This window comes from Pristiophorus japonicus, chromosome 1 (genome assembly GCF_044704955.1).
Source record: "Pristiophorus japonicus isolate sPriJap1 chromosome 1, sPriJap1.hap1, whole genome shotgun sequence".
NCBI classification, from domain to species: domain Eukaryota; kingdom Metazoa; phylum Chordata; class Chondrichthyes; family Pristiophoridae; genus Pristiophorus; species Pristiophorus japonicus.
In genome coordinates this window covers 516816661-516841146 of record NC_091977.1, presented here as the reverse complement: position 1 = coordinate 516841146, position 24486 = coordinate 516816661, and the positions used below count along the sequence as shown (strand labels likewise).

Sequence of the window (24486 nt, the reverse complement as noted above, 5' to 3'; positions counted from 1 at the left end):
GCTGACCTCTCACCGTCCCATGCTGACCTCTCACCGTCCCGTACTGACCTCTCACTGTCCCGTACTGACCTTCACCGTCCCGTACTGACCTCTCACCGTCCCATGCTGACCTCTCACCGTCCCGTACTGACCTCTCACCGTCCCATGCTGACCTCTCACCGTCCCATACTGACCTCTCACCGTCCCGTACTGACCTCTCACCGTCCCGTACTGACCTCTCCACCGTCCCATGCTGACCTCTCACCGTCCCATGCTGACCTCTCACCGTCCCGTACTGACCTCTCACCGTCCCGTACTGACCCCTCACCATCCTGTACTGACCCCTCACTGCACCGTACTGACCTCTCACCGTCCCGTACTGACCCCTCAGCGGCCCGTACTGACCTCTCACCGTCCCATGCTGACCTCTCACCGTCCCGTACTGACCTCTCACCATCCCGTACTGACCCCTCACCGTCCCGTGCTGACCTCTCACCGTCTCGTACTGACCTCTCACCGTCCCGTACTGACCTCTCACCGTCCCGTACTGACCCCTCACTGCACCGTACTGACCTCTCACCGTCCCATACTGACCCCTCACTGCACCATGCTGACCTCTCACCGTCCCGTGCTGACCTCTCACCGTCCCGTACTGACCCCTCACTGCACCATGCTGACCTCACTGCACCGTACTGACCTCTCACCGTCCCGTACTGACCTCTCACGGTCCCGTACTGACCCCTCACGGTCCCGTACTGACCCCTCACCGTCCCGTACTGACCTCTCACCGTCCCGTACTGACCTCTCACCGTCCCGTACTGACCCCTCACCGTCCCGTGCTGACCTCTCACCGTCCCGTACTGACCCCTCAATGCACCGTACTGACCTCTCACCGTCCCGTACTGACCCCTCACCGTCCCGTGTTGACCCCTCACCATCCCGTATGACCTCTCACCGTCCTGTACTGACCTCTCACCGTCCCGTACTGACCTCTCACTGCACCGTACTGACCTCTCACCGTCCCGTGTTGACCTCTCACCGTCCCGTACTGACCCCTCACCGTCCCGTGTTGACCCCTCACCGTCCCGTACTGACCTCTCACCGTCCCGTACTGACCTCTCACCATCCCGTACTGACCCCTCACTGCACCGTACTGACCTCTCACCGTCCTGTACTGACCCCTCACTGCACCATGCTGACCTCTCACCGTCCCGTGCTGACCTCTCACTGCACCGTACTGACCTCTCACCGTCCCGTGCTGACCTCTCACCGTCCCGTGCTGACCTCTCACTGCACCGTACTGACCTTTCACCGTCCCGTGCTGACCTCTCACCGTCCCGTACTGACCCCTCACTGCACCATGCTGACCTCTCACCGTCCCGTACTGACCCCTCACCGTCCCGTACTGACCTCTCACTGCACCGTACTGACCTCTCACCGTCCCGTACTGACCTCTCACTGCACCGTGCTGACCTCTCACCGTCCCGTGCTGACCTCTCACCGTCCCATGCTGACCTCTCACTGCACCGTGCTGACCTCTCACCGTCCCGTGCTGACTTCTCACTGCACCGAACTGACCTCTCACTGCACCGTACTGACCTCTCACTGCACCGTACTGACCTCTCACTGCACCATGCTGACCTTTCACCGTCCCGTGCTGACCTCTCACTGCACCGTACTGACCTCTCACTGCACCGTACTGACCTCTCACTGCACCGTACTGACCTCTCACCGTCCCGTACTGACCCCTCACCGTCCCGTGCTGACCCCTCACCGTCCCGTGCTGACCTCTCACCGTCCCGTGCTGACCTCTCACCGTCCCGTGCTGACCTCTCACCGTCCCGTACTGACCTCTCACTGCACCGTGCTGACCTCTCACCGTCCCGTGCTGACCTCTCACCGTCCCATGCTGACCTCTCACTGCACCGTGCTGACTTCTCACCATCCTGTGCTGACCTCTCACTGCACCGTACTGACCCCTAACCGTGCCGTGCTGACCTCTCACTGTCCCGTGCTGACCGCTCACCGTCCCGTGCTAACCTCTCACTGCACCGTACTGACCTCTCACTGCACCATGCTGACCTTTCACCGTCCCGTGCTGACCTCTCACTGCACCGTACTGACCTCTCACTGCACCGTACTGACCTCTCACCGTCCCGTACTGACCCCTCACCGTCCCGTGCTGACCCCTCACCGTCCCGTGCTGACCTCTCACCGTCCCGTGCTGACCTCTCACCGTCCCGTACTGACCTCTCACTGCACCGTGCTGACTTCTCACCGTCCCGTGCTGACCTCTCACCGTCCCATGCTGACCTCTCACTGCACCGTGCTGACCTCTCACCATCCTGTGCTGACCTCTCACTGCACCGTACTGACCCCTCACCGTGCCGTGCTGACCTCTCACTGCACCGTACTGACCTCTCACCGTCCCGTACTGACCTCTCACCATCCCATACTGACCTCTCACTCCCGTGCTGACCTCTCACTGCACCGTACTGACCTCTCACTGTCCCGTGCTGACCGCTCACCGTCCCGTGCTAACCTCTCACTGCACCGTACTGACCTCTCACCGTCCCGTACTGACCTCTCACCGTCCCATGCTGACCTCTCACCGTCCCGTGCTGACCTCTCACCGTCCCGTACTGACCCCTCACCGTCCCGTACTGACCTCTCACCGTCCCGTACTGACCTCTCACCGTCCCGTGCTGACCTCTCACCGTCCCGTGCTGACCTCTCACCGTCCCGTGCTGACCTCTCACCGTCCCGTGCTGACCTCTCACTGCACCATGCTGACCCCTTACCGTCCCACGGGAGAAATTGCCCCGCGGGCTGCGAGGCTGCCGCGAGCTAATGTCAACTCCAGCTTTGCGGGTCGCGAAGCTGGCCGACATCCGCTCTCGGGGCGCTCCTGAAAGGGGAGGGCACAAATGCCGTGGACCTACATCTTTTTTGCATTGCCGACACTCGGGTCGGCTCACCGTTGGCGGCCCTAGCGTGGCCCGGTCCGCCATCGTGCAGCCTGGCACTCTGTTTTGGAAAGTTCCCGCCCCCCAATCGGGACGCAGGGCAATTTCGCCCCCAATATTTCCAGTTATGGGGAAGAGCAAAACTAGAGGGCATCAATATAAGATAATCACCAAGAAATCCAATAGGGAATTCAGAAGAAATGTCTTTACCCAGAGAGTGGTGAGAATGTGGAACTCGCTACCACAGGGAGTGGTTGAAGCGAATAGTATAGATGCAGTCAAGGGGAAGCTAGATAAGCATATAAGGGAGAATGGAATAGAGGGTTATGCTGATGGTGTTAGATGAGGAAAGACGGGAGGTGGCTCAAGTGGAGCATAAACGCCGGCATGGGCTGGTTGGGCCAATTGTCCTGTTTCTGTACTGTTATATTCTATGTAATCCTATGTAATACCTTGTTTGAAGGATGAAAAGCCCAAGTTTCTGCAATCTTTTCTCATAACTCAACCCTTGACACTAGGGATCCACCTCAGGTCTTCTCTGCACTACCTCTAAATCATAAATGACTCCAATGTGTTTAATGGATTAGAACCATACACTGCACTAAAGGTGTGTGAATAGTACAAGAAATCTCTGACCTTGTATTCTACTGTTTTGACTATGTCGATTACCATTCTATTGGCTTTGTTGATTGCTGCTCTTCATTGGTTGAACATGTTTGGCGTTAAATCTCTACGTGGCGGGGGGGAAGAAATTGAACATCTCTGTGCTTGCTTTTGTGGGCATTAAATCATCACGGGGGAGACTAATTTCAAGCCACGACTCCAATCTCTAATTATTTCCAGGTGTACAGGGCGCCCGCCTGAAACGAGTTAGGCACTTAGCATAGTCAACTGAGGGTCCTAAGGCAAGTTGTAGGACCCGGATCAAAATTGGTCAGCACGTGGGCGGAGCTTGTGCCGCGCTTGCTCCGCCCAGCTGTTCTGCTTCTTCAGCGGCCTAATCAGAGCTGCTGAAAGGACCTGCTGGAGGCCCCTCCAAAAAATAAGAATGCTCCTCCTGGCTCCACAAAAATACTGCAGGCCACTGATGGCCTGTGCCCATCCCCTCCACTTTGCCTCCTGTGGTCTGGCCCAGCACCAGAGCCGACCGGAACTGGACAGGCCCCGACCAGCGACGTGCATAGGGGGACCCATTTGGCGTCTGCAGCTCGCCGATTCATTGCAAACAAAGCTCGAGGCTCAGTTTTGCTCAGGCCTCAGTCTTCGGGTGTGCGCTGGGATTGTGGCCCCCATTTTGTGCCGCAAACTGGCACGAGTTGAATTTCTCCCTCTAGGTCTTTTTCAATTTAATCTTGAACTAATTGAAGGGGCCGACTTTCATCGATGTCCCGTCTGCAGCCGCCGAGGTTCCGCCGGAAATGGCCGATTTCTGGGCGATTCCTCTGGAACCGCCCATCTCCCGTCAAGGATCCGCCCGGCAGAAGATTGGTGGGGAAGGGTTCCGCCCATGTCGCAGTGCCCCGCCCGCCCATGCCGGAAGTCAGAGAATCGCCATTTTGATCACTTTTGCTGCACTCCCGCTGACCTGCCGCCCGCCAGAAGGACCTCCAGTGAGCTGGGCGGCAGTGGGCCAGCAATCACTCATCAGGCAGAAGGCAGCACTATTAGCGGTTTGAATCGGGAGGGCGGGAAGGCGGGAGCAGTGTGAGCGGTGTCAATCCGGAGATCGGGAAGAAGACAGCACTATTTCGGCATCAGTCGGGAGGGCAGGAGCAGTGTAATCGGGCAGCAATCACACATCGGCTGGGTGGGAGGGAGGGAGAGTTGGAGTGCATTGGGGCAGCTCTGGCACATCGACTGGGAGGAAGCGCTGGTGGCTATCACATCACGGCAGCCAGTCGGATTCTGCACCATATCAGTGGGACTGCTGGAAAGAAGTTAGGTCAATGTTGCATAACTTTCTTGCTGATGGTGATGTTTAAATTGGATGTGATAAAACCGACTGAAATGTGTGTAAGCTAATGGAAGCTTTTTTGTTGCATCTTGTTGAAAGTCCTTCATTGAGAAGGCAAAGGGAAAATTATTATGAGTGACTGAAAAGTCTTCAGCATCTCCCATGTTGTACATCCAAGCTGATTCATTAATTGTCTCGCACAACGTACTGCAATGCAACTGATGACCATGTCACTCCTCCATGTTTGGCCTCGCAAGAAGAGGGTTGAAGTGCAAGCCTTAAGGTCTGCCCTGCAACTTGGTAAACCGGTGTAATTGAATGGCAGCCTTCCTGCATTCATTGTCGTCTTGCGACGGCCTGATGACAGGACACATTATACACTGCAGTCAGACGTGGATGGGAAGATATTCCTGATGAAGCAGATGACCTGAGGGACAGATGTGTGGTTGGCGCAACGCACCACAAATATGACGCTAAAATGACACACACAAGCAGAGGGTCAACAATGTGAGTGTATTTACAAGTGCACAATGATAAACGTTACATAATATTCTCACATATACATACAGTTACACGAGGAAGCAACACCCACCTCTTGACCCAGCACCACACTTCTCTTTCCACTCCCCTTTGCAGCCATGCCCGCTTTCCTCTTCCTCCCCACGCCTACACGATGGAGTGGCCCTCCCCTGCCCCTCACTGCCTCTGGTTCAGGAGGTTGTGTAGGAGGGCAGCGCGATGTGTGTAGATGTGTGCGTCTCGGTGAGAACGTAGGGCGCGGGACCGAAGGCGTCGGGATCTCCTGCTCCTCCGCCTCTGTCTGCCTTGAGGGTGTGGAGTCCGGGGCTTGCACCACGCGTGCAGAAGCCATCTCCTGCCGAATGGCTTTGATGTTTTCTGACGTGCGCTCCAACACTGTGGGAGGGGGCGCCCCATCCTTTCATCGTGCTGCTGAGCGATTGTGGCGATTGCGGTGATTATGTATCCCAGCCATGGTCTGCTGAATCTCGCGACCTACCTCCAAGCCGGTGGTTGAGAGTTGGACCATCTGGCTCAATAGAATGATCCGTCCTGCATCCGCAGGTGGCTGCTTGCTGCTGCTGGGTGCTGGGGCCTTGTTTCCCTTTGCACCACGGACTCTGCGCTTGCTTGAGCTTGCTTGTTGAGTTTGTTGGAAACCCCAGGAAATCTGAGCCCGACGCCGGGGTTCTGCGGACACTTGGCTGACTTGGCAGGGAGCTGATGTCAGGCACTTCCGGATCCTCCAGGAGAAGAGGCACAAATATGGGCCTTTTTCCCTCGTCTCTCTCCTCTTCTTCCTGGCCCTGGATGGCGGAGGTGGGAGCGGTGGACATGGGTAATGTGGGCTGGGGATGAAAGAAGGATCCAATGTCCTCGGGTGTGGAGAATGTCGGGGTGGAAGATTCTGAGGCGTGACGGCTTCTGTGAAGGCCAGAGATCGATGGTCTCTCTAGATCCGTGGTGTCTGAGTCATCATCTGCAAGTAGAGGACAACATTTCAATCTATAGTGGGGGCGGGGGGGGGGGGCGGGGGGAGGGGGGGGGGGTGCGATGGTGGTGAAAGTGAGTTGTGAGCTGTTCCATCTCACATTATGCCAGCAAGGAGTCCCATCCCTACATGTCCACACCAATAATGGCCGACAAAATCTGCATTCAACGATGAGTGCCTTAACATTGCAAGTACTTTCATGCCATGACCATCGCTGACACCAGAGATGAGTGTAGCCTTACCCTGTGGTAGCACCGGATCTGCAGAAACGTTTGTGGTTGGAATGCGACGATGTCCCACGAATACCAACGCAGGCTCCTCCAGCCTGTTCAATTCCACCACATCTTCTGGGCCCCCTCCGGTTGCACTCGGGCTTGCCTGTTTGGCTGCTTGTTTTCTCTGCAGAAAGAAACATTGCAGCCTTTACCCCCTTTGCTGATGCCCCCCACACACACTCCCACACACACACACACACACACACACATCGCGCGCACAATCTTTTTGGCCTTGGACAGCAGGGGCTGAAAACATTTGTACTCAGTTTAGCTGCCGCCACCAAATCGTTCCACCATTTGCGGCGTCGGTTCCCATCCCGCTCCACGTTGCCCGTTGCACTAACCATCTGACCTATGTCCACCCAAAGATGTCGGTATTGGGCTGGCGGAGGCTTGCCACGCCCATCCAGGGTGAGTTTGCTGTACCTGCGCTCCACCTCTGTCACTAGCTCCTCCAACTCCAGCTCACTGAACCACAGAGTTCTGGGCCTGGTTCTGCCAGTCTTCATTGATGCTTTCTGCCCACTCATCCTCTATGATGAAAGGAATGGCTGCTCAACAGTTTGGTTATAAAGTTGTCACACTGCCCCCTCTGCAACTCAGACTGGCCCCTCTCCAATGCCACCTCTGCTCTCTAACCTCCAACTCTCTCCTCTCTCTCTCCTCTCTCTCTCCTCTCTCCTTCCTCTCTCTCTCCTCTCTCTCTCTCTCTCCTCTCTCTCTCTCTCCTCTCTCTCTCTCTCCTCTTTCTCCCTCCTCTCCTCTCTCCTTCCTCTCTCCTCTCTCCTTCCTCTCTCTCTCCTCTCTCTCCTCTCTCTCTTTCCTCTCTCTCTCTCTTCTCTCCTTCCTCTCGCTCTCCTCGCTCTCTCCTCTCTCCTTCCTCTCTCTCTCCTCTCTCTCTCCCTCTCTCCTCTCTCTCCTCTCTCTCTTTCCTCTCTCTCTCTCCTCTCTCCTTTCTCTCTCTCTCCTCTCTCTCCTCTTTCTCCCTCCTCTCCTCTCTCCTTCCTCTCTCTCCTCTCTCTCTTTCCTCTCTCCTCTCTCCTCTATATTCTCTCTCTCCTCCTCTCTCTCTCTTCTCTCTCTCCTCTCCCCTCTCTCTCTCTCCTCTCTCTCCTCCTCTCTCCTTCCTCACTCTCTCCTCTCTCCTCCTCTCTCCTTCCTCTCTTTCTCCTCGCTCCTCTCTCCTCTCTCTCCTCTCCTCTCCCCTCTCTCTCTCCTCTCTCTCCTCCTCTCTCCTTCCTCTCTCTCTCTCCTCTCTCTCTCCTCTCTCCTCTCTCTCCTCTCCAGACTGGCCCCTCTCCAATGTCAACTGTGCAAATGGACATAGACAGGCTAAGTGAGTGGGCAAAAATTTGGCAGATGGAGTATAATGTTGGAAAATATGAGGTCATGCACTTTGTCAGAAAAAAAATCAAAGAGCAAGTTATATTTAAATGGAGAAAGATTGCAAAGTGCCGCAGTACAGCAGGACCTGGGGGTACTTGTGCATGAAACACAAAAGGATAGTATGCAGGTACAGCAAGTGATCAGGAAGACCAATGGTATCTTGGCCTTTATTGCAAAGGAGATGGAGTATAAAAGCAGGGACGTCTTGGTACAGCTATATAAGGTATTGGTGATGCCACACCTGGAATACTGCGTGCAGTTTTGATGTCCGAGAAAGGGATAAAATGTCTTTCACAGAGGAAAGTCCACCCAGAATGAAACCTGTACCCACTACATCCTGTCAGCCTGAAGTGAAATTTACGAAAGGATATACTTGCTTTGGAGGCAGTTCAGAGAAGGTTCACTACATTGATTCTGGGGATGAAGGGGTTGACTTATGAGGAAATGTTGAGTAGGTTGGGCTTCTACTCATTGGAATGCAGAAGAATGAGAGGTGACCTTATCAAAACGTATAAGATTATGAGGGGGCTTTACAAGGTGGATGCAGAGAGAATGTTTCCACTGATGGGGGAGACTAGACCGAGAGTGCATGATCTTAGAATAAGGGGCCGCTCATTTAAAACTGAGATGAGGAGAAATTTCTTCTCTCAGAGGGTTGTAAATCTGTGGAATTCACTGCCTCAGAGAGCTATGGAAGCTGGAACATTGAATAAATTTAAGACAGAAATAGACAGTTTCTTAAACGATAAGGGAATAAGGAGTTATGGGGAGCGGGCGGGGAAGTGGAGCCGAGTCCATGATCAGATCAGCCATGATCGTATTAAATGGTGGAGCAGGTCGAGGGGCCGTATGGCCTACTCCTGCCCCTATTTCTTATGTTCTTATATTCTCTCTCTTCTCCTCTCCTCTCCTCTCCTCTCCTCTCAACTCCTCTCGCAGGTGAAATTGAGTGATGACCTTTTATGGCCCTGAGCACTTACTCAATTAGCGTACAAGGGCCACAAAAGGACTACAACAGGCTACACAGAACTACAATTTAAAAAAACGCCTAAATCCCGTGCATGCGCAGTGGAGGCCCCCCGAAAAAAAAACAAGTTTTGTGCCTCCCTGGTGCCAGGGTCAAGGATGACACCAAACGGACACAGGGCATTCTGGGGAGGGAGGGTAAACAGCTCGAGGTCGTGGTCCATATCGGGACCAACGACATAGGTAAAAGGGCGGATGAGGTCCTACAGGCAGAATTCAGGGAGCTAGGAAGAAAATTAAAGGGTAGGACCTCAAAGGTAGTAATCTCCGGGTTACTACCGGTGCCATGTGCTAATGAGTATAAGAATAGAAGGATCGAGAGGATGAACACCTGGCTGGAAAATTGGTGTAGGAGGGAGGGCTTTAAATTCTTGAGGCATTGGGACCGCTTCTGGAGGAGATAGGATCTGTACAAACTGGACAGGTTGTACCGCAATAGCGCCGGGACCAATATCCTCGCGGGGAGTTTTACTGGTGGGAGAGTTTAAACGAGCTTGGCAGGGGGATGGGAACCTGAGAACAAATTCAAGAGGGAAGGAAGTAAAGCAGAAATTGAATAGCAAGAATCTAGAAAGTGAATATGTTAGAAAGAGGAAACAAGGCTTAGTAAGTAATAAGCAAGGAGGTCTTCCTGTGCTAAATGGTATATACTTTAATGCAAGGAGCATAGTGAATAAGGCAGATGAGCTAAGAGCACAGGTAGACACTTGTGAGTATGACATTATAGTCATTACAGAAACATGGCTGAAAGAGGGGCAGGTTTCCCAGATCAATATTCCTGGTTACAGGATTTTTAGACAAGATAGAGGGGGGGGGCGTAAAAAGAGGAGTGGTGTCACGGTACTGATTAAAGAAACTATTACAGAGGTGAGGAGGGAGGATATGTTAGAGGGATCATCAAATGAGGCCATTTGGGTCGAATTAAAAAATTAAAAAAGGGTGATCACGCTGCGGGGCGTGTATTATAGACCCCCAAACAGTGGGATAGAGATAGAGGAGCAAATATGTAGGTAAGTTGCTGTGTAGTCCAAAAACCATAGGGTAGTAATAGTAGGGGATTTTAACTATCGAAACATAGAAACATAGAAAATAGGTGCAGGAGTAAGCCATTCGGCCCTTCTATCCTGCACCACCATTCAATGAGTTCATGGCTGAACATGCAACTTCAGTACCCCATTCCTGCTTTCTCGCCATACCCCTTGATCCCCCTAGTAGTAAGGACTTCATCTAACTCCTTTTTGAATATATTTAGTGAATTGGCCTCAACAACTTTCTGTGATAGAGAATTCCACAGATTCACCACTCTCTGGGTGAAGAAGTTCCTCCGCATCTCGGTCCTAAATGGCTTACCCCTTATCCTTAGACTGTGTCCCCTGGTTCTGGACTTCCCCAACATTGGGAACATTCTTCCTGCATCTAACCTGTCTAACCCCGTCAGAATTTTAAACGTTTCTATGAGGTCCCCTCTCATTCTTCTGAACTCCAGTGAATACAAGCCCAGTTGATCCAGTCTTTCTTGATAGGTCAGTCCCGCCATCCCGGGAATCAGTCTGGTGAACCTTCGCTGCACTCCCTCAATAGCAAGAATGTCCTTCCTCAGGTTAGGAGACCAAAACTGTACACAATACTCCAGGTGTGGCCTCACCAAGGCCCTGTACAACTGTAGCAACACCTCCCTGCCCCTATACTCAAATCCCTTCGCTATGAAGGCCAACATGCCATTTGCTTTCTTAACCGCCTGCTGTACCTGCATGCCAACCTTCAATGACTGATGTACCATGACACCCAGGTCTCGTTGCACCTCCCCTTTTCCTAATCTGTTACCATTCAGATAATAGTCTGTCTCTCTGTTTTTACCACCAGAGTGGATAACCTCACATTTATCCACATTATACTTCATCTGCCATGCATTTGCCCACTCACCTAACCTATCCAAGTCGCTCTGCAGCCTCATAGCATCCTCCTCGCAGCTCACACTGCCACCCAACTTAGTGTCATCCGCAAATTTGGAGATACTACATTTAATCCCCTTGTCTAAATCATTGATGTACAGTGTAAACATCTGGGGCCCCAGAACAGAACCTTGCGGTACCCCACTAGTCACTGCCTGCCATTCTGAAAAGTACCCATTTACTCCTACTCTTTGCTTCCTGTCTGACAACCAGTTCTCAATCCATGTCAGCACACTACACCCAATCCCATGTGCTTTAACTTTGCACATTAATCTCTTGTGTGGGACCTTGTCGAAAGCCTTCTGAAAGTTCAAATATACCACATCAACTGGTTCTCCCTTGTCCACTCTACTGGAAACATCCTCAAAAAATCCCAGAAGATTTGTCAAGCATGATTTCGCTTTCACAAATCTATGCAGACTTGGACCTATCATGTCACCTCTTTCCAAATGCGCTGCTATGACATCCTTAATAATTGATTCCATCATTTTACCCACTACCGATGTCAGGCTGACCGGTCTATAATTCCCTGTTTTCTCTCTCCCTCCTTTTTTAAAAAGTGGGGTTACATTGGCTACCCTCTACTCCATATGAACTGATCCAGAGTCCAAATATTGATTGGGACAAATATAGTGTGAAGGGTATAGAGGGTGCGGAATTCTTGAAATGCATTCAAGGCAACTTTTTTAGTTAGTATGTAGCTAGCCCAACATGAGAAGGGGCGGTCTTAGATTTAGTTTTGGGGAAAGAAGCTGGGCAGGTTGAAGGGGTATTAGTGGGAGAGCAGTTGGGTGCCAGTGACCATAATTCAGTCAGATTCAAGTTGGTTATGGATAAGGACAAGGATAGGCCTGAATTGGGGAAAAACTAATTTTGCTAAGTTAAGGAGTGATTTGGCCGCAGTGGACTGGAAACAACTACTTGTGGGTAAATCGGTGTCAGAACAGTGGGAGGCATTCAAGGAGGAGATCTGGAAGGCTCAGGCCAAACATGTGCGCTTAAAGAAAAGGGTTAGGAATAATAATTCTAGAGCCCCCTGGATGTCTAGGGATAAAGAAAAAAAGGGACGCTTAAGTCATATACCAACGGCTAAATACTATAGAATCTTTAGAGGAATATAGAAAGTTAAGAGGTAAAATTAAAAAGGATATTAGGAATGCTAAGAGAGAGCATGAGAAATTCTTGGCTAGTAAAACTAAAGAAAACCCTAAGATGTTCTATGAATATATTAAGAGTAAGAGGATAACTAAAGAAAGGGTGGGGGTTATTAGAGAGCATGAGGGTGATCGTTGTGTGGAGGCAGAAGATGTTGGTAAGATTCTTAACGAATACTTTGCATCTGTTTTCACAAAGGAAAGGGGCAATGCAGATACTGCTATTGAGGAGGAGTGTGATATTCTGGATGAAATAAATATAGTGAGAGAGGAAGTATTAAGGGGTTTAGCAGCTTTGAAAGTAGATAAGTCCCCAGGCCCGGATGAAATGCATCCCAGGCTGTTGAGCAAAGTAATAAAGGAAATAGCAGAGGCCTTGACCATCATTTTCCAGTCCTCTTTGGATTTCGGCATGGTGCCAGAGGATTGGAGGACTGCTAATGTAGTACCCTTGTTTAAGAAGGGAGAAAGGATAGGCTGAGTAATTACAGGCTTGTCAGTCTAACCTTGGTGGTGGGAAAATTATTGGAAAAAGTCCTGAAAGGCAGGATAAATCTACATTTGGAAAGGCAAGGATTAATTAGGGACAGTCAGCACGGATTTGTTAAGGGAAGATCGTCTTTGACTAACGTGATTGAATTTTTTGAGGAGATAACCAAAAGGGTCGATGAGGGTAGTATGTACGATATAGTATATATGGACTTTAGCAAGGCTTTTGATAAGGTCCCACATGGTAGACTTGTCAAGAAGGTTAAAGCCCATGGGATCCAGGGCAAAGTGGCAAGTTGGATCCAAAATTGGCTTGGAGGTAGGAAGGAACTGGTAATGGTTGATGGATGATTTTTTGACTGGAAAGATGTTTCCAGTGGGGTCCCGTAGGGCTCAGTACTGGGTCCCGTCGGGCTCAGTACTGGATCCCTTGCTTTTTGTGGTATATATCAATGATTTAGATTTGAATATAGGGAGTAGGATTAAGAAGTTTGCAGACGACACTAAAATTGGCTGTGTGGTTGATAATGAAGAGGAAAGTCATGGGCTGCAGGAGGATATCAATCTACTGGTCAAGTGGGCAGAGCAATGGCAAATGGAATTGAATTTAGAGAAGTGTGAGGTGATGCACTTTAGGAGGGCTAATAAGGAAAGGGTATATACATTAAGCGATAGGCCACTTAATAGCGTAGATGAACAAAGGGACCTTGGAGTGCTTGTCCACAGATCCCTGAAAGTAGCAGGCCAGGTGGTAAGGTGGTTAAGAAGGCATATGGAATGCTTGCCTTTATTGGCCGAGGCATATAATATAAGAGCGGAGAGGTTATGCTTGGATTGTATAATACTTTGGTTACGCCACAGCTGGAGTATTGCGTGCAGTTCTGGTCGCCGTATTATAGGAAAGACGTGATTGCACTAGAAAGGGTGCAGAGGAGATTTACTAGGATGCTGCCTGGAATGGAGAATGTTAGTTATGAGGACAGATTAGATAGGCTGGGTTTGTTCTCATTGGAACAGAGGAGGCTGAGAGTAGACCTCATTGAGGTGTACCAAATATTGAGGGGCGTGGACATAGTGGATAATAAGGGTCTATTTCCATGGGTGGAGGGGTCTATTATGAGGGGGCATAGTTTTAAGGTGGCGGGTGGAAGTTTTAGAGGGGGGGGGCTTCTTTACGCAGAGGGTTGTGGGTATCTGGAACTCGCTGCCTGGAAGGATGATGGATGCAGAAACTCGCACCACTTTTAAGAGATGGTTGGATGGGCACTTAAAGTGCTGTAACCTGCAGGGTTTTGGACCTAGAGCTGGTAATTGTGATTAGACTGGATGACCTTTTGTTGGCCGGCACAGATATAATGGTAAGTACTGCAGGGAATCGAATACGTCCAGGGTGATCTCCAGGACTAGTTTCGATCGCCTGGATGGGTCAGAGAGGAATTTTCCCAGATTTTTTTTTCCCTAAATTGGCCTGGGTTTTTATCTGGTTTTTGCCTCTCCCAGGAAATCACATGGCTCTGGTTGGGTGGAGGGTAGAATGTTTCAGTATAAGAGGTGTCGCAGTTGTGTGAGGCAGACTGGTTGGGCTGGGTACTCTTTGCCTTTCGTCATTGTTCATAGGTTTATATGTAACCTTCAGGGCTGCTGACCGAGGGCCGTGCGGCTCTTTTTCGGCTGGTGTGGACACGATGGGCCGAAATGACCTCCTTCTGCGCTGTATGTTTCTATGTTTCTATGAGTGCAGAGGCTTCCACCTGATGCATTCTGATGATGCTTGCCGCCCAGTCCCGCTCCCACTCACCGATTGACGTTCGCTGTCCCTCCCGTTGCTGCCCACACAAAGGCGACCAAAGTGGCTCCCAATGGGATCGCAGGCAGCGGGCATAAAAATGGACCTCCTGCTTGGTGGCCACCGAGAAATGGGCGGCTATCAAAGTTGTCCTCCTAGATTCATGGAATATGTGCGTTGCTCATCTTTGCTTCCTATGAGCAGTACTTTACACCTGTCTGTATTAAAATCCCTCTGCCTTTTTCTGCCCCCTTACATCCAACTCATTCTGTAATTTCTGAGCTGCCTCCTAATGATATTCTGATTGAAGAATGAACGATTGTGACATAATCGATACAAATTTACTGATATTTAATCTATAATTCAGTATGAGGCAACCGCACAGCCATTAGGTGGGGATTAATGGTAGGCTCTCCATGTTGGCTCAGTGGGTAAATAGCAGCTCAAAGTGGTATTAAGGCTTAGACTCGGAGAGTCAATTTCAATCTCTGATCTGACCTAAGTTAGCTGATCGCTAGCTATAGGAGTACGTCAGACCCCACTGAGCTTAGTGGAGGGCTGGGCTGCAGAGTGCGCATGTTCAGGCAATGGATGAGAGCAGGATCAGAATTAGCTGTATTGACCGTCCAAATTTTTGAAGAGTTTGGCAGCTCGCACTGACTATGGTTGTATATTAAGAATGCATACAAAGAGATTGGCTACTTGACTGACGTTTCAGACCAGATTATGTGGTCAAATCTCTGGAGTGGGGATTGAACCAACAACATTCAGAGGTAAGGGAGCTACCACTGAGCCACTGCAGATGTAAATGCCATGGTTACTAGAGCAGGTTAGAGGCTCGTTATTCTCACCTCCTGACTCCTCAAAGACACAAGTCAGGAGTGTGATGGAATGATCTCCACTTGCCTGGATGGGTACAAGCTGCAACAACGCTTGAATCGCTCGTACCATCCAGGACAAAACCGTCCAGTTGATTGGCACTTCATCTATCCTAAATATTCACCCCTCCATAACTGGCGTAAAATAAAAAAAATATATAAAATTCTGACGGGATTGGACAGGTTAGATGCAGGAAGAATGTTCCCGATGTTGGGGAAGACCAGAACCAGGGGTCATAGTCTAAGGATAAGGGGTAAGCCATTTAGGAGCGAGATGATGAGAAACCTCTTCACTCAGAGAATTGTGAACCTGTGGAATTCTCTACCACAGAAAGTTGTTGAGGCCAGTTCATTAGATGTATTCAAAAGTGAGTTAGATGTGGCCCTTGCGGCTAAAAGGATCAAAGGGTATGGAGAGAAAGCAGGAATGGGGTACTGAAGTTGCATGATCAGCCATGATCTTATTGAATGGTGGTGCAGGCTCGAAGGGCCGAATGGCCTACTCCTGCATCTATTTTCTATGTTTCTATGTTTTCTATGTGACAGAAATAGACAGTTTCTTAAACGATAAGGGGATAAGGGTTAATGGAGAGCGGACAGGGAAGTGGAGCTGAGTCCATGATTAGATCAGCCATGATCATATTGAATGGCGGAGCAGGCTTGAGGGGCCGTATGGCCTACTCCTGTTCCTATTTCTTATGTTCTTATATGACTGCACTGTGTGCTATCTACAGATAGCTTGCAGCAAGTCCCCAAGTCTTCTTCGTCAGCACCTCACAAATCCGTGACCGCCACCGCCTAGAAGGACAGGGCAGTAGGTGCATAGGAGCACCACCACCTCCACGTTCCCCTCCAAGCCACACAATATTTTGACTTGAACATCTATCACTGTTTATTCATCATCGCTGGATCAAAATCCTAGAGCTTCCTACCTAATAGTGCTGTGGGAGTACCATCACAACACAGATTGCAGCAGTTCAAGAAAGCAGCCCACCACCACCTTCACAAGGGCAACTAGCGATGGACAATAAGTGCTGGCCTTGCCTCACATCTTCAGAATGGAATAAAAAATAGTTGCAATAATTATCATTATGTTCATGACATCATCTCGTCAAGAATAAAAGACTTTTAACCTGTGGCCAATTTCTGGGAAATAGCACTGCTTGTATGTTTCAGTTTTTTTGAAAGGTATGTTCTATTATTTATAGATCTTGTTCTACACATTATTCTATTTTTCAGTGTCAGCCACGGCTCAGTGGATAGCACTTTCACCTCTGGGCCAGAAAGTTGTGGGTTCAAGTCCCACTCCAGAGACTTGAGCACAAAAATCTTGGCTGACACTCCAGTGCAGTGCTGAGGGAGCATTGCAATGTCAGAGGTGCTGTCTTTTGGATGAGGCATTAAACCGAGGCCCTGTCTGCTCTCTCAGATGGAAGTAAAAGATCCCACGGCACTATTTCCAAGAAGAGCAGGGGAATTATCCCCGGTGTCCTGGCCAATATTTATCCCTCAATCAACATCACTAAAATATATTATCTGGTCATTATCACATTACTGTTTGTGGGAGCTTGCGTACAAATTGGCTGCCGCATTTCCTACATTAAAACAGTGACTACGCTTCAAAAGTACTTCCTTGGCTGTAAAGTGCTTTGAGATGTCCGGTGGTCGTGAAAGGCGCTATATAAATCCAATTCTTTCTTCTTTTTTCAAACAGAATTCTGGAGTGAGCTTGCTAAAGAGTTTTATTGGAACAGTCCGCCGACAGGACTAATTCTAGACTACAATTTTGATGTGACGAAGGGGAAAGTGTATGTGAAGTTCATGGAAGGAGCAACTACAAACATCTGCTACAACGTTCTGGATAGAAACATACAAGAAAATGACCATGGAGAGAAAATAGCTTATTACTGGTAATCAAAGGCTTTATATTGTTGTTCTTCCTTTATATATATAGTTAATTAAAAAAATTTACTTATCAAAAATGATTTGAGATCCAGTAGATGATTAATGTTCTAAACCATAACTTTTGCTTAGATCTCAAAAAGAATAGACAAAATGTTAATTTTATTGATCCAGGCAATAATTCAAGAGGATGACAACTCCCTTTGTCTCCTAAAGACACTGACTAATGTTGGAGTATGGCTCCGTTGCAGCCAACACCCTATGGTACCTCACCCAAGTGGTTACTCTTCATGTGATAGAATACCGTGAAAGAAAAAATGAAAGGAAAATGCAGAGATGTGGGATTGGAGTCGATGGCCTCATTTGAAGAGTTAGCACCAGTGCAGGACTAAATCGTCCCCCTGCAGTAATATCTATAATTTATATGATTCTATGTATCAGGGGAAGGGAGAGATATCTGAGAGTGATCACTGGATTGGCTGCTGTTACCAACTCCCTTAAGGGTGGAACAATGGCTCTGGTGGAGGCAAGGGAATAGGTTTTCTGGTTGGCATTGCAGTTGCAGTAAGTGTGTGTGAGCCTGGTGTTGGGGATATGTATAGGTTGAAAAATGAGTAAAGGGTAAAAAGTGATTTCCATATTCTGAACCTTATCTGGCTCTTCAACATTGATTCATCATATGATTTTCTATATAACTAAACCAAATATTTGGCAACAATTTGGCAGATGGAGTATAATGTTGGAAAGTGTGAGGTCATGCACTTTGGCAGAAAACATCAAAGAGCGAGTTATTATTTAAATGGAAAGTGCCACAGTACAGCGGGGCCTGGGGGTACTTGTGCATGAAACACAAAAGGACTGAATGCAGGTACAGCAAGTGATCAGGAAGGCCAATGGTATCTTGACCTTTATTGCAAAGGAGATGGAGTATAAAAGCAGGGAAGTTTTGCTACAGCTATATAAGGTGTTGGTGAGGCCACACCTGGAATACTGTGTGCAGTTTTGGTTTCCATATTTACGAAAGGATATACTTGCTTTGGAGGCAGTTCAGAGAAGGTTCACTGGGTTGATTCCAGAGATGAGGGGGTTGACTTATGAGGAAAGGTTGAGTAGGTTGGGCCTCTACTCATTGGAATTCAGAAGAATGAGAGGTAATCTTATCGAAACGTATAAGATTATGAGGGGGCTTGACAGGGTGGATGCAGAGAGGATGTTTCCACTGATGGGGGAGACTAGAACTAGAGGGCATGACCTTAGAATAAGGGCCCGTCCATTTAAAACAGAGATGAGGAGAAATTTCTTCTCTCAGAGGGTTGTAAATCTGTGGAATTCGCTGCCTCAGAGAGCTGTGGAAGCTGGGACATTGAATAAATTTAAGACAGAAATAGACAGTTTCGTAAACGATAAGGGGATAAGGGGATATGGTGAGCGGGCAGGGAAGTGGAGCTGAGTCCATGATCAGATCAGCCATAATCTAATTGAATGGCGGAGCAGGTGCGAGGGGCCGTCTGGTCTACTCCTGTTCCTATTTCTTATGTTCTTATGTTCTTAAATTAAAGTAACACAATAAGGCACAGTAGCCTAGTGGTTATGGTAGTAGACTAGTAACCCAGAGGTTGTGAGTTTAAACCCAGCAAGTTTTTCAAACCTTGCGCCCCCCGCCCCCACACCCCACCTTCCAAACATTTAGAAGGACTCAGCTGGAATGGCCTTCCCAATGGGAATGCCCCTGTTCTGCATTATAATGGAGGAGGAAGAGGAGCAGCAGAGGCAAGAGGCTACGAGAGTGAGGTAGAAGACAGGTACCTATTTGATGTTACCCATATTGGTGGTGCTACATTTGTACCTGTTTTATGGTGGTTTTTACATTCTGGTGTAGGCAAATGAAAACCGCTGGAAATTTTGGCATAAGTTTGCATCAGCAAGTTCATCACAGGAACCGTCGCACATTTTGGCTTAATTTTTATGTAAGTGCAATCCAGAAAATTCTGTTGAATACGCTTAAACCTACCTATAAAGTGTTTGCTGTGTCTTTAAGTGATGGATTTTCCTGTCGAGGACAAGAGTAGCAATGGGTGGGACTTCCACCTGACCCCAACTCTACCCCAACCATGACCCATTTCCCTGGAGCACGAGACATTTTTCCTGGCAGGATTTCCACAGCCAAGTGAGAGCAGCCCCGATGGTCCCGAGACACTGCTACTGCAGCACCGCAAGAAGCAGGTGCCATGTTAAAGGGGCAGAAAAGCGCCAAAGGTTGGAAGAGCTATCCCATTGAAGGCCTTGACTGAGACCGTGACCTTCAGCGCTTGGCCTGCAGGCAGGTAAGCAAGGCTGGTGGTGATCTCGGCAGGGGAAAGGGGGCGGAGTCAGGTAATCATCCTCACCACCTGCATTTTCCCTCATTTGCCCTCAGTGTCAGCTGTGGCTCAGTGGGGAGTACTCTCGCCTCTGGATCCAAAGGTTGTGGGTTCACGCCCCACTCCAGGAACTTGAGTATAAAAATCTAGGCTGATATTCCAGTGCAGTGATGAGGGAGTGCTGCACTGTCAGAGGTGCCATCTTTCGGATGTGACATTAAACCGAGGCCCTGGTCTGCTCTCTCAAGTGGGTGTAAAAGATCCCATAGCACTATTTTAAAGAAGAGCAGGGGCATTATCCCTGGTGTCTTAGCCATTATTTAACCCTCAATCAACATCACTAAAACAGATTATCTAGTCATTATCACATTGCTGTTGGAAAAATTGACGACCACGTTTCCTACACTCCAAAAGTACTCCATTGGATGTAAAGTGCTTTGAGATGTCCGGTGGTCGTGAAAGACGCTATATAAATGCAAGTTATTCTTTCTTTCTTCTTTAACTTGCGGCATGCACCACTATTTTCATATGGGATCTTCTTTCTTGGCATATTTTTAAATTTTCCAACAAAATTACACGGGTTTTTGATCCTGAAAATTCATTTGATGGTCATTTTATTTTTTATTCTGAACCCTGATTGCTGGGCTGCACCTGATTCTTGAAAATTATTTTCTACCATTTTACGAAGTTTTATTGGGCCTGCAGCATGTATGTGACCCCCGCCCAATCACCATGGGCTAGAAATTGATCAAAGGTCGCCACTGCCCATTTACTGCCCAGAAAACTGCTAAGATTCTGCCATTAACGCCGGCGGAAAATTGACCATAAAATAGAAAAAATACCGGCCAGCGGTAAAAATGAGCATTGCACGTGGATTCTCGGTGGTCCTGGTCAAATTAAGTCCGAGGCTAGAGTCGGCCGAGGGAGGGGGGGGAAAACATGAAAAATATCTTTTCAAAAAATAAAATATAAAACATCGGAAAACATTCACAGGACCCTTTTCCACTGAATCGCTGCAAAAGAATGAAAAAAGAACGTTCACTTACCTTTTTTAGCAGGGTTACATACCTACCGTCCATCGAAAGGCTGCTCCAACTGGGCGTTTTTTTTTAAGAAGTACGGATCATCGCTCCCACCAAACTTAGGCGGGAGCGGTTTTCTCAGCGGTGTACACCAGCGTCTGCTCCCTAACGGTATTTCAAAACCGCCGGCGGAAGACTGCAATGAATTTTCCACCGATTCGTTTTCAGCCCAAAATGCCGAAATACCGCCGAGAAACCCAGCGTTAGGCTGATCAATTTCTAGCTCTAAGAATTTAAAAGCTGGATATCTGAAACACAGAAAATGCTGGACATACTGAGCGTTCCCAGCATTTTCTGCTTTTATAACCAAAAATTTAGAGTGAGGTACAGGTTGAACCTCCCTTATCCTGGACTCCCTTATCCAGCACCACCTCTTGTCCAGAACCATTCCCGGCCGCTCCGACATGAACAAATTGAAGTCCTTCCTCACTGCCGACTCCAGCAATCGCTGGCCTGACCCCGTGATCCACTCCACATGATCTCTCTGTCGAACTCCCAGCCCCAAGCCAGCCAGCCCTGATATCCCTTTGCTCAGTGCCTGTTCCATATAATTTAACATGACCACCCCTCGCCCGGAAAAATACCTTATCCAGAACAGGCCAGGTCCCAAGGGTTCTGGGTAAGGGAGGTTCAACCTGTATTTGCACTTATATATTTTTCTTTTTTTTCTGCATATACTTGGCATATACCCCATACAAATGATTTGTTTTCAGTTTCATTACGTTTTTTTATTAATTCACCGGATGTGGGCGTCGCTGGCAAGGCTAGCATTTATTGCCCATGCCTAATTGCTCTCGAGAAGGTGGTGGTGAGCCGCCTTATACAACGGAGTGTCTTGCTAAGCTGTTTCAGAGGGCAGTTAAGAATCAACCACATTGCTGTGGGTCTGGAGCCACTTATAGACCAGACCAAGTGAGGAAGGCAGATTTCCTTCCCTAAAAGACAATAGTGAACCAGTTAGGTTTTTATGACAATCCGGTGGTTTCATGGTCACCATTACTGATACTAGTTTTTTATTTCAGATTTTTAAAGTTAAATGAAATAAAAATTCCCCAGCTGTTGTGGTGGGATTTGACTCGTGTTTCACGATCATTAGTCTAGGCCTTTGAATTACTGGTACAGTAACATAATTACTATGCTACCGTACCCTTAATCATGCAACCTCCCTTTACTTGTACATGAGTAAGGGAGTTGCATTAACTGTAAGACATATACTTTTCGATACAAGAATCACAGAAACATGGAATGGTTACTGTTATGTATGCAACCCTATGTAACGAGCATTATTCTGCCACCAGAGGGTGTTTCTGTTGGAGTCCCAAAGGATCCCAGCATCCTTTGGGAGCACTGTATATAAGCAGCCCTCCCATGCTGTACTAGCACTCTGGAGTTAGAATAAGGAGACTAAAGTCACACTTACTCATGTCTATAATACTCAGTCACATTGCTTTATTCAAGACATAACAACTGGCGACGAGATAACGAACCATGCAGAGAATGCAGAGAACTGTTGGTATCCTGGTGAAGTTCTCAGAAGGGGATGATTGGAAGGCCTTTGTGGAGCAACTGGACCAATATTTCGTGGCCAATGAGCTGGAAGGGAGTGCGAATGCTGCCAAACAAAGGGAAATCTGCGGGGCAACAACCTATGGCCTCATGAAGAATCTTCTTGTTCCGGTGAAACCAACAACCAAATCGTATGAAGAACTCTGTACGCTGGTCTGGGAGCACCTACATCCGAAGGAGAGCATTCTGATGGCAAGATATCGATTTTACACATGTCAATGGTCTGAAGGCCAGGAAGTGGCGAGCTACGTTGCCGAACTAAGGCGCCTTGCAGGACATTGCAAATTCGTTGGATTCCTGGAGCAAATGCGAAGAGACGTTTTTGTGCTTGGCATTGGCCATCAGGTTATCCTCCGCAAACTATTGACTGTTGAAACACCGAACCTGAGCAAAGCCATAACGATAGCCCAGGCATTTATGTCCATCAGCAATAACACCAAAGAAATTTTGCAGCATAAAGATGTTTCGGCAAGTACTGTACACAAAGTAACATCATTTTCAGCCAGGAATGCATGTGGCAGAACGTACACGCCTGCAACTGCACGACCTCAGATGACTCAGAGTCCGCCATCAAGTGTGAATGCGAGGCAATTGACACCTTGTTGGCGCTGTGGAGGTGATCATCGAGCCCATCAATGCCTCTTCAAACACCGCTGCAAAGGCCGTGGAACAATGGGACACCTCCAGCGAATGTGCAGACGAGCTGCAAACCCTGAAAACTACCACGTTGCAGAGGAAGACCGATCCATGGCGGATCAAACTGAACTAGAGACTCAAACCGAAGAGGCAGAAGTGTACAGGGTACAAACCTTCACCACGAAATGTCCACCGGTCATGTTAAAAGTTGAACTGAACGGAATTCCAGTATCCATGGAATTGGACACTGGGTGTGAGTCAGTCCATTATGAGCAAAAAGGCCTTCGACAGGCTGTGGAGCAACAAGGCACACAGGCCCAAGCTGAGCCCTATTCATACCAAGCTGAGAACTTACACTAAAGAGCTGATCCCTGTAATTGGCAGCGCAGCAGTAAAAGTCTCCTATGATGGAGCAGTGCACGAACTGCCACTATGGATTGTACCAGGAGATGGCCCCACATTGTTCGGCAGAAGCTGGCTGGGAAAAATCCGCTGGAACTGAGACGACATCCAAGGGCTTTCGCCCGTCGACGATGCCTCATGTGCCCAGGTTCTGAGTAAGTTTCCGTCGTTGTTTGAGGCAGGCATCAGAAGTTTCTTGGGGGTGGGGGTGTAGATCCACTTGATTCTCGGTACACGACCCATCCATCACAAGGCACGGGCAGTGCCATATATGATGCGAGAGAAAGTGGAAATTGAGCTGGACAGGCTGCAACAAGAGGGCATCATCGCGCCGGTGGAGTTCAATGAGTGGGCCAGTCCGATTGTTCCGGTTCTCAAGGGCGATGGCATGGTCAGAATTTGTGGGGTCTATAAAGTAACGATTAACCGTTTTTTAGCTGCAGGATCAGTACCCACTACCCAAGGCAGATGACCTATTTGCAAGGCTGGCAGGAGGAAAGACTTTCACCAAGTTGGACCTGACCTCGGCCTACGTGATGCAGGAACTGGCGGAATCTTCGAAAGGCCTCACCTGCATCAACACGCACAAAGGTCTGTTCATCTTCAATAGATGCCCGTTTGGGATTCGATTGGCCGCGGCAATTTTCCAAAGGAACATGGAGAGTCTGCTAAAGTCGGTTCCACGCACCATGGTTTTCCAGGACGATATATTGATCACAGGTCAGGACACCATCGAACACTTGCAGAACCTGGAAGAGGTTCTAAGTCGGCTAGATCGTGTGGGACTCAGGTTGAAACGCTCGAAGTGTGTTCTCCTGGCGCCAGAGGTTGAGTACTTAGGCTGAAGAATCGCGGCAGATGGCTTCAGACCCACCAACGCCAAGACGGAGGCCATCAAGAACGCGCCGAGACCACTGAATGTGACGGAGCTGTGGTTGTTCCTGGGACTCCTCAATTATTTTGGTAATTTCCTACCCGGGTTAAGCACCTTGCTAGAAACTCTACACGTGTTGCTACGCAAGGGAGATGTCTGGGTATGAGGGAAATCACAAGAGACAGCTTTTGAGAAAGCCCGAAATCTGTTATATTCCAACAAACTGCTTGTCCTGTATGATCCTTGTAAACGTTTAGTGCTAGCTTGCGATGCGTCTTCGTATGGGGTTGGGTGTGTGTTACTACAAGC

At 48.8% G+C, this 24486-nt stretch overlaps 1 protein-coding gene across 2 annotated transcripts in view; it reads left to right on the top strand.

Moving 5' to 3' along the window:
• acss2l (acyl-CoA synthetase short chain family member 2 like) overlaps positions 1-24486 on the top strand; it is a 138926-nt gene that overhangs the window by 4789 nt on the left and 109651 nt on the right. Inside the window, exon 2 of one of the 2 annotated variants that reach the window (XM_070895999.1) lies at positions 17070-17265. In XM_070895999.1, coding sequence (XP_070752100.1) covers positions 17070-17265 — 196 coding nt within the window. Of the gene's footprint in view, positions 1-17069; positions 17266-24486 lie in introns of those variants that run through there. The other variant, XM_070896017.1, reaches the window with a different exon arrangement.